Below are 10,897 nucleotides of genomic sequence, written 5' to 3'. Positions count from 1 at the left end.
ATCTGTCTGTCTGTCTGTCTGTCTGTCTATCATCTATCATCTATTTATCTATCTGGGTGAAATGAGGACCCAGACTGTGGGGGCGATATGCTGACTCTGTAAACCGCTTAGAGAGGGCTGAAAGCCCTATGAAGCGGTATATAAGTCTAACTGCTATTGCTATTGCTAGTATATCTCAAAACTACATACTTGGCAAAATCACATTTCGCAGCAACTAGCTCAGCAAGATTACAAATAATTCTGATACGCTTTGAAATCTTTTTAATCTTAAAACTTGGCTTCGTGTAGCTTTTTAGGGCTTGCTGTCCTTCTGAAACCTAAATAAATCACACCCCCGTTTTCCTCTTCCCACAGGGCGTACATGAATAAAATTGAAAAAATGGAAACAATTTGCCTTTTTAACTGGGCTGCTATCAACCTCTTTTAGAGAGCTTAGATGAGACAGGCCCAGAGGTGGGTTCCTACCAGTTTGCACCTATTTGGTAGAACCATGCTCGGTGGAAAAGGGTTAGGCAACCCGGGAGCCCACGCCCCGGAGGTTCCCCTTTTAAAGGGATGGTGAAACCCGAACCGCTCATCCTGGAAGGGCGACACACACAGACCGCCCTTCGCCCCGCTGCGCGCCTGGGAGGATATTGCAAAGAGCGAGTAGGCGGAAAGGGAGGAAGCTCGTAGCAAGGCAACGCCTGGAGCAACCCTGCTCCGGCCTTCTGCAGATTGCAAGCCGGCCTACAGGTTGCAAAGTTAGTTTAAAAGTAAAAAAACAACTGCTTTCACCCGCTGCTTGGAATCCAGAACTGCAGGGAAAGCGCAAGAGGGGTTGCTTTGCAGCCTTGGCTCGAGACGAGGCGTGGATCGGGGGTTTGCAGCAGCGAAGGGAGGTTGTGAGTATTTTACAGGGCCTCTCCCAGGAAGTTGAGCCGTTTTCCCACGCCTCTGCGGACCTTCCTCCTTCCCCGCCGAAGGGATTCCAACCCTCCCGCCTCCCTGAGCGCAGTTAGGTGGTGGATTCAACGCAGGCTGGGAAGAAACTCGACATTCAATCCTTTTGCTTCTCCCGGACTTCTTGGAGCTGCGCCGGCGTTTCTCCCCAGCCAGAGACGCCTCTTCGTAAGGCTACTAGCAGCCCCGTCCCCAGGTAGGGCCATTGCGTGTTTTACTCTCTCTCTCTCTCTCTCTCTCTCTCTCTCCCTCCCTCCCTCCCTCCCTCCCTCCCTCTCTCTCTCTCTCTCTCCCTCTCTCCCTCTCTCCCCCTCTCTCTCTCCCTCCCTCCCTCTCTCTCTCCCTCTCTCTCTCTCTCTCCCCCTCTCTCTCTCCCTCCCTCCCTCCCTCTCTCTCTCTCTCCCTCTCTCCCTCTCCCTCTCTCTCTCTCTCCTGTCCCTGCAGGCGCCCCCGAGGGAGATTGGCATAAAGCGCCCGGTGGGATAGTTTGCTGTGGCTCCCTTGGTTGGGAGCAGTGGGGAAATTCAAATGTATTTTTACTAACAGCTCTGCAGGGCGTGGGAAGGAAAGGATATTGCAAAAATCCCCCTCCCCACCCCACTCTTGGGCAAGTAACACAAGGAGGCATTTGCCAGTTCTCTCTGAGCTACTCAAAAGTTCCGCTTCTGTTCTCTGTTAGAAGCTGGTGAATTTCACCCCCGGTTGGGAGCTTGCTTGCTTGACAGTTTGCTGCGGCTCCCTTGATTGGCATGCTGTTGTTTGAATCCTTAAACACGGGCTAGGGGATAGAGTCAGCCTTGACACCTTGAAAACACCTGACTTAGAAAGGCAGGTGCGGTTCAGTCAGTTGTGGAGAGCCTGAACCAGCTTTTGCCCTTTGGAAGTGCAACTATGGAGTTACCTATTGCACTGTGTAAATCGTCCCAGGGCGAGTTCCTTGTTGGATAGGCAGAGGAGAGATGTTAGGGCTGCCTGGGTGGGATCCTAAATTCCCCTTGTCCTGATAGGGCTGCTGTATTTTTTGTAGAGCTGCACTGTTGCATTGACTAAAGGAAAGACCCTCCCCCAAATATCTGGCAGAATAAAAAAACTGAATAGAATTGAATAAACTTACTACTTACCTACTCTTATCTTATGTATGCTGGCATGGCTAGTACATTTCACTGCTTAGGATTGCTTCTCTTGTTCCTTAATCCGATTGGTAACCTTTTTTGATTTTTCTAAAATGTCTTTACTACACTGCAGAAAAAAACAACATTCTACTTTTTTTCCACATGGGGAGACCCAGTTGTTATCTTTGGAATTATATATGAGTCTGGCTTCATAGTTCCCTTATATTTTCTCCACTGGGTTCTGTAAATCATTTTCCTTAAAGCAGGTAGAATAATTTGTTCAAGCCGAACCCAAAATACTTTCTCGGGTGGAGCGTTTTTCAGCCGTTATCTCGAAGTTAATCTGTGGTTTATTGCGCTATAATTTGTTCTCTAGGCTCGGAAACATGGAGAGTCTTTCTACAGCAAACACCACCTTTGCCCTGGACCTCTTCAAGCAGCTTTGTGCAAAAGATCCTACCAAGAACTTGTTTTTTTCTCCTTTGAGTATATCTTCAGCACTGCTGATGGTCTTGTTGGGGGCCAAAGGCAATACAGAAGCTCAGATGTCAAAGGTATATCAAGATATATTTTAACAAAATGAGAAAAGGGGGGGTTGGCTAGGTGGTGGTCCCCATCCTTAATAGCCAATTATGACAATATCTAATTTATTTATTGAATTTAAGTGCAGCCCATTTTTCAAATAAATGTGCTCAAAAGTTTATAGAAAGAGTAAAAGTAGCTACAAGAAGATTCCCTTCTGCCTTTAAAAAAAACACTTTATGCACGGAGGCAAACACCTTGAGCTTTAAAAACCTTCTTTTCCAAGGAAGGGACATTTCTGAAAATCTCTCTTGCTTGTCCCTCAAATTGATTTTCAAAGGAGATCAATGACTAGGACTTTCAAACTTGTGAAGTCCAAATATATACAGTCAAGCTGTAGCTTATGATTAAGATCAGGGATGATATAAATTGTTTAAAGTTAGCCTAGCAAGGAGGAGCTAAGTTCAATGTAAAGATGTTATCAATTTTCTATTCTTTTTTCCAATATATTTTAGACTGTTTTTGTTAAAGATTTATACTGTGTATGGGTTCTGGGAAGTCAGGAGAGGGAAGGCTGGGGGGGGGGGGAGGGAGGGATGAATGTTAGGCTTGACGAGGGGCATTAGATTTTAATGTAATATGATTGCACATGTATACTGTCTTCTCTTTTTTAAAAAAATAACTAGGATATGTTAAGTATATTGATATGGAAGCATAAATACCATCAACATAGATTGGAGTTTGCTCAAAAGCAGAAATACACCAATGAGAGGAAGAGTGGGAAACAGAAGAGAGAAGAAAGATGGGAAGAGAAGGATAGGAGAGAGGATAAGCAGGGAAGATGAGGAGGATAAGGAGGAGTGGAATGAAGAGAGAGGAGAAGGAGAAAGGAAGGGGAAGTAGAGTAGGAAAGGATGATGGAGGGAAGAAAGGAGGTAGGAGAGAGGTAGAAGAAAGAGGTGTATGGAGAGCAGAAGAGCTAATAATGGGTTTTTATCTTTCTGGGCGTTGATGACAAGAGGAACTGATGTAATTACTACTTAATACAATAGGATATTGGCTATGTAATAGTACACATGTGATTGTATGTTATGAAAATGGAAAATAAAAAAGTATATTTCAAATATATACAGTCAAGTCAAGCTTTACTTTTAGGGATTTTAGGGACACTTATACTATATGAATTTCCATAGCAATTGTGGGGAAATGGTTTCCTTTAAGAAAGGGTTTTTTCCCCTTGTCCTCTACAAGCCTGTGGTTCAAACATTACCCAAATACTAAGTAGACTCAACTCTGTTTAGCTTTGAAGCCTATATCTGGTCAGCTATTAACTTAAAAGCTATATACATCTGCAGCAGTGGTGGGATTCAGCCGGTTCGCACCCATTCGGGAGAACCGGTTGGTAAATTTGTAAGCAGTTCGGAGAATCGGTTGTTGGAAGAAATCTCCTTTTGTTTTTTCCCCACTTTACAGGGCTAATCCTGTAAGGAAGGCAGAAAGGAAACATTCTGGTGTTGTTTCTAGCCTCGTCTTTATTGCCCTGCTTACGGAAACTGCCTCTCCGGTTAACCCTTATTCCATTGTAACAGCTTTAAGGCGAAGCGCCCATCGACATGAGTAATGTTGAGTTGGCCACGCCCACATGATCACATGACCACCAAGCCCCACCTACCCAGCTGGTCATTAGGGCAGAGAACCGGTTAGTAAATTATTTGAATCCTACCACTGATCTGCAGGTTAAGAAGAGTTAGCTACAAATTATATGGGGAGACCATTTGTAAGTTTTTTCCAAGGCTTGCTGTTGCTGCATTACATTTTGAATTGATTTTAAACACAACTTGATTATCCCTATATCTCTTGTAGGTGCTCTCTGTATCCAAAGATGGAGAGGTTCACCAAAAATTTGAGAAACTGATTTCTGAAATCAACAAACCAGGGGCCAATTATATCCTCAGCCTAGCCAATCGGCTCTTTGGAGAAACATCATACGATTTTCTTGCAGTAAGTTTCGTGCATGCCAAAGAATTGGCTGAAAATAGCCATAAATGTTCTCTTGTTTTCTAATGTTTGTTTATCTCATTGCAATTGCAGTTTTGCTCTAAAAAGTATCTAATGCTTCTATAGCTATACTTGGTCTATTGAGAAATCTGAAGGGGGAATTAAAAGGCCAATTGCTTTTACTGGGAATGCTACAGGGACACCCAGTAAGATTTTGTTATCCTAAATATAGAACTCTCAAGAAAAGGCAAAATAGAACCGTGTGACCAATCATTGCCAGATATATTCTTGAATAAACAAAGTGTATTAAATATCCAATGGCACTGGCTGCCTTGTAAGGTATATTCAGCCTAATAAATAATGTTTTCCGATTGTTCGTAGAAAAATGAGACAGGATCAATTCTTGTTTTTATTACTGCTTCTGTTACTGAGATATCGTTGTTTCTTAAGTCATTTATAGAATCCACTGAGAAATTCTACCATGCAAGTCTGGAAAAACTTAACTTCAAACAAGCTTCAGAAGATTCAAGAAAACATATAAATGCCTGGGTAGCAGAGAAAACCTCAGGTAAGAATGATAATAGAGTTAATTAGCAGCTGTTAAGTAAGGCATGCAATATTGTGTGTGCATGTGAGAAAGACAGATAAGGTAGGCAAACCCACGTTAGTTAACCATCACTTGATACTTAGAAGCCCATCAAACCTCAGATGAAATTCCAGCCATGAATAGATTATTGGTTTTATTGATGGACACATCCGAGCATATTTCCTGTATGTGTGTGGTAACCTTACAAATGACATAAGATGGGCAACTATAGAAATATTAAGGGAGGGAGGATGGGTGGATAGAGGTTGGACTGGCCCTGAGGAAGCAAAAGCTATCGTCCATCCTCAGTCAGATGAGCTCTCTGGATGATTGCCTTGAGCTCCTGAAAGAGAATCAAGATAGAAATATAATAATTAAATAAAAATGGCTTCATTTTGGCTTACCTACAAACATGTCCATGATTTATTAAATTTACTAAGTTATTTGTAGGTAGGTAGGTAGGTAGGTAGGTAGGTAGGTAGATAGGTAGATAGATAGATAGATAGATAGATAGATAGATGATAGATAGAGAGGTAGATAGATGATAGATAGAGAGGTAGATAGATGATAGATAGAGAGGTAGATATAGAGATAGATAAATAGATAGATCTATCTTTAGAAACAATACATCTTACAAGTGGGTTCCTAAGAATTTTTTGTGCAATATTATGCATATAAAAGTATTTATCAATTTAAAAAGTTTTTTTTAAACTTTCAAAAAGGAAAAATTCAGGATCTGCTTGTCCCTGGAATAATTGATTCGCTTACAAAACTGGTTTTGGTGAATGCTATCTATTTCAAGGGGAACTGGGCAGCTAAGTTCAACAAAGATAACACACAGGAAAAGCCATTCCGGATTAACAAGGTATTCATTTATTGACACAGTAAAGGAGACATTCTGAATATTTGAAATTGTGTTATTTTGTATGTATCTGAAGCAAGTGTGGAGTTAATCTGAAACATTCCTGTAGCAAAAGAAATTGATTAGTCCTTAACATTTTATTGATCTTCGTGGAAACGGATGAATCATGATAAATCCTCTTTGAGTCCTTCAGACTTTGTATGTAGCTTAGCAATTCAGACTTTTCAGTCATTGAAACTTTCTAGTTTAGCACCACTCCCACTCATTAACCACAATATCTATGGAGTGTTTAGTGAATCTATTTGCTGAGCTGATGGCTCTCTTATGTATCATCACCTGGAAGTATTCGATTGAGGAGGACCAGGAACAATATGTTTCTGTGTTGCTCTCCACAAAGAAGGATAGTTTTGATATTATAAACATCTGTTCATTTGAGAAAACTGCTGATTAAAACCACTCACCTGTGCTTCATTGCAACTAGACATAAAGATCTCTTTTTTTTCATCTTTTCTCATCTTTCTTACTATCTTCTCCTACTGGTTTCTTATGACTTATCAATTGTTTGTAACTTATGATTAATGATTGTAAGTTTGATTTATGACCTGTGACCTATTGCATTATGCTGCTTATATGTACACCGCGAGCTTATACACCGGCGACAAATTCCTTGTGTCGGATGACGCTTAGCCAATAAAGAATTCTATTCTAATTGGATTTTAAAGTCAAAGCAAAAGATGAAAGCTTTAAGGTGGGGGAGGGAGCGGGGGGGGGGAACCAAGACTGGATATGTGATAGAATTATTTCCTATTTATTTGAAAGATTTCTTCTAACATACATTTTCCCCACTTGTAGAATGAAAAGAAAACAGTGCAGATGATGTTCAAGAAAGCAGAATACAACATGACCCACATATCGGCCTCTCGGATTTCCGTTCTTGAGATTCCATATGTTGGTGATGAGTTGAGCATGATCATTCTGCTCCCCGATGAGATTGAAGATAACTCTACTGGATTGGAAAAGGTGAGTTTTTCTTTCATGAAGCAGAATTTAGGCCATTGTTTAATTAAGCCAATTAAACAAAGGTAATGATGGGTCCTCAGTATAAAATTGTAGATTGGAGAAAAGGGATAGAGCAACATATTCTACATTGGGGTTATCCTTCTTGTATTAGGAAGCTGAAATACCTTTACTGCTCTCTTAACAAGGCTCTGTATTTGATAAAAGTCAGTAGAAGCTTCCTGTCACTATTAAGAAAACAGATACCAATATAGTTTTAAATAAAGTCTACCCTATTGTTGCCACTTTAAATTATCTTTTCTAAAGTTCTAGAAGGAGATGGAAGAATTGACAACTGCTTGTAAAGATTCATATTTTTCTACCACTGCGTCGTATTTCTTCTGCCAGAGTGAAATTATCAGGGTTCATCACTGTGTCACGTAACCATGAATTCCTTTCTCCTTTAATGCTTTTCATCTTATTTTAGCTGGAGAGAGAAATTACGCATGAGAAACTCATGGACTGGATCGATCCAGAGAATATGTTCCCAAGAGAAATTGAACTCTCCTTTCCCAAATTTAAACTGGAAGAAAAATACGACCTGAAGCCTGTTCTGAAAAGCATGGGAATGACGGATGCATTTGATGAGGGCAAGGCAGACTTCTCTGGAATGTCAACTAACAATGATTTAATCATCTCTGAAGTTGTTCACAAATCGTTCATAGAAGTCAATGAAGAAGGCACGGAGGCAGCTGCGGCCACTGCTGCTGTCATGATGTTGCGATGTGCAATGTTTGTGCCACAATTCAAAGCTGACCATCCCTTCCTCTTTTTTATTATTCAGCGAGCTACAAAGAGCATCCTGTTCTTTGGTAGGTGTTGTTCTCCGTAATAGGTGCATTCTGCCCATGTTGATTAAATGCCTTAACTCCTCAAATTTCTTTATAAGCCACTTTCCCAAGAACTTTCATCAACACACATTTGTTTTTCTCTGTATTCGGGGTATACTTCCTTCTAGTCATATGGAGAGCCGAGGTGGCGCAGTGGGTAGAGTGCAGTATTGTAGGCCACTTCAGCTGACTGTTATCTGCAGTTCAGCGGTTCAAATCTCACCGGCTCAAGATAGACTCAGCCTTCCATCCTTCCGAGGTGGGTGAAATGAGGACCCAGACTGTTGGGGGCAATATGCTGACTCTGTAAACCGCTTAGAGAGGGCTGAAAGCCCTATGAAGTGGTATATAAGTCTAACAGCTATTGCTATATTCAATTTTAATACTTTCTTTCCAGGGTAGAATTATCTTTAATGAATTCAAGGAAATAATTTTAATAGAAGGTTCCAGTGCTCTGATTAATAGATAAATCCTGCACAGTTGCGTTGAGATGTATGGGAATTTGGTACGCGGAGAAGAAGTGACTAAGCATGAATCAAGGTTTCGCAACATATATGTATCTGCCTTATATACCTTTCCATCTAATGATATGTGTTACCGTACAGTCAATTCATGGTTTGTTATTTTTCTGATGTCATGGCTAGCCATGGATGTCCCTGCTGAGCTTATAATAACTAGTGTAAACTGCTAGAAGGAAGACATATAACACATTTTTGCTGGTTATAAATAAGAATGCAATAGAGAAATATGAATCCTATTGTGGAACTCAAATGTACGGATCATTTAATCAAGTAATTTTATTGAATGCAATTCAATTATCTATAAAAGATATTTACCTTATTACAGCTCTTACTTTGACGCAGAGTTTCATGTATTTAGAAATGAAATAAAAGCATTTGATTGTTGCTGTCAAATTTATTATCAGCTAGTGTGGTGAGAGAACATTGTATTACTGAGCTCTTGTATCACTGAAATTGATTAAATTTACACACTTTGAACCTTCCTTTATTAACATTTCTTGCAATGGGATGAGATCATACAATATACTAAGCCAAAATTAAACAAACCACTTAACATGCATGAAAATGACAAATATGTTGAAAGATTTATTTATTATAACTGATGTTAGTCTAGTTCTAAACAAAAGCAGGGATTTTATTTTGCATAATTGTAACGTGAGAGTTAATTAAAGAAAGATAATGATAGGTCCTCAGTACAAAATTGTAGATTGGAGAAAAGGGATACAGTTACATATCCTAGGTTGGGGTTATCCTTGTATAAGGAGGATGGAACAAAATAGTGTAGAGACCTCTTTCAATTTTAGTAAAAGCTGAAGCAGACTGTATTATCTTCCTTTCTCTGTAGGGTAGTTTGTTAAATTTAAGTAAGTTGAGATGATGGATATTTTTTTTGAACGCTTGCTGAGGTCATGAATGAAATGAATGAAAATTCTAAAGCTTCAATTGACGTTGCAATACAATGGAGCACATTCCCTGGCATAAACCGAAGCCCTCTGACTTTCGCTGCCTACAATGAAATATTTTCATTATTTTACACAACATTAATTCAAAAGCAATGTGGATAACAGCAGTCGTGGTTGTCATATCCCTGGTCTCAATTTGAGAGCTGGAGCAGCATTATGGGTGCGGATCAAAGGGCCAGTGGCCAGGTTGCCACAACTAGGTGGGCATGGCCAGCTTGACGCCACTCGGCGTGGCCTCGCCAGGAGAGAACAAGTCCCGCTGCCTAACTTGACGGGAGGGTTTGGTACCCCCACAAGCTCCTCGCCTCTCCAAACTGCTAGCAGCCAAGTGTATGCTTGCACATAACACACATGAATTCCATGTTTGGGGACATTTATCCCCATTCCATTTCCATTTATTGAATTTATAGGCCGCCCAATCCCGGAGTACTCCGGGCGGCTTACAGAAATAAGAAATATTAAGAAAGGATTAAAACAAATCAGACACAACAAATTAAAAGAAACACAACTTGCACCCAGTCTAAGTGGGGCTGGACCTCAAGGAGTCAACAGCCCCAGGCCTGCCGGAATAGCCAGGTTTTGATGGCTTTACAGAAGGCCATGAGAGTAGGTAGGGTCCGGATCTCTGGGGGTAGCTCATTCCATAGGGCCGGAGCAGCAACAGAGAAGGCCCTACTCCGAGGCGTCGCCAGCCGGAGCTGATGGCACCTGGAGAAGGCCCATCCTGTGCAATCTTATCGGTCTTAGGGAGGTATGCAGCAGGAGACGGTCTTGTAGATATCCCCAGAGGAAAGACAGGGCCTTCTCCCCAAGGCCAGGCACGATTGGCAGTTTGTTAGCTCAGAGGTGGATAAAAGTCTCCAAGCTTGGAATGGGGTGTGTCCGTGTGTTTGCACACTGCATACGAATTGAGACAATCAGAGAAAGGAATGCTGCACCTGTTTGCAATTCTTTAAAGCAGCTGCATTTTTTCCCCTGGGATTATGCAGCTGTCTCTCTTCTCCAGAAAAGGCCATATTTTGTTTAAAGAATTGCAGACAAATGCATCCCTATCCAATGCACAGTCCTACGATTATAATTTTTCTGCTTTTTCAAGACGGGTGGATGCACTTCTAAAGAAAACACTGGCTACAGATAGCTCTCTTTTTCACACTGCAGGAAAGTTCAGAAATAGCTCAGCGAGTTAACAATTGACTAGCTGATTTGGGGGCAGTCATCCCTTCTCTCAGCCCAGCCTACCTCGCAGGACTGTGGTGGGGAAAATAGGAGGAGGAGGGGGGATATTTGGGATGTTTGCTGCTTTGAATTACTTATACAAATAATGACGGAATATAAATAAAGAAAAGAAATGATATTTCTGGAGGATAATGTTTTGCTTTGTGGCAAGTCAGCTTCTCATTTTTTAAAAAGTTTAAAGATATTTTGAAGAACATATAACTACAGGTGAAGCACATAAATTGCCAAGCAACTAGCGAGGTATGTACAGGCATACATTGGCACCCTGGG

General features: G+C 41.0%; 1 protein-coding gene across 2 annotated transcripts; it reads left to right on the top strand.

The window, feature by feature from the left end:
- Positions 1-608: 608 nt before the first annotated feature.
- On the top strand, positions 609-8,911 carry LOC148049300 (serpin B6-like). 2 transcript variants are annotated; one of them, XM_087707550.1, is made up of 7 exons: positions 609-884; positions 2,431-2,608; positions 4,440-4,577; positions 5,025-5,142; positions 5,883-6,025; positions 6,875-7,042; positions 7,506-8,911. In XM_087707550.1, the coding sequence occupies exons 2-7, from the start codon at positions 2,441-2,443 to the stop codon at positions 7,908-7,910; spliced, it is 1,140 nt and encodes a 379-aa protein (XP_087563676.1). In that variant the 5' UTR covers positions 609-884; positions 2,431-2,440; the 3' UTR covers positions 7,911-8,911. The 2 variants fall into 2 exon arrangements, with proteins under 2 accessions (XP_087563676.1, XP_087563675.1); XM_087707549.1 differs by having other exon boundaries at positions 609-1,138.
- Positions 8,912-10,897: the final 1,986 nt, after the last annotated feature.

This window comes from Thamnophis sirtalis, unplaced genomic scaffold, assembly GCF_051295495.1.
Source record: "Thamnophis sirtalis isolate CommonGarterSnake01/CBP01778 unplaced genomic scaffold, rThaSir2_p1.2 scaffold_2, whole genome shotgun sequence".
NCBI classification, from domain to species: Eukaryota; Metazoa; Chordata; class Lepidosauria; order Squamata; family Natricidae; genus Thamnophis; species Thamnophis sirtalis.
Note: the sequence above shows the minus strand (reverse complement) of the source record. Positions and strands in the feature narration are given on the sequence as shown.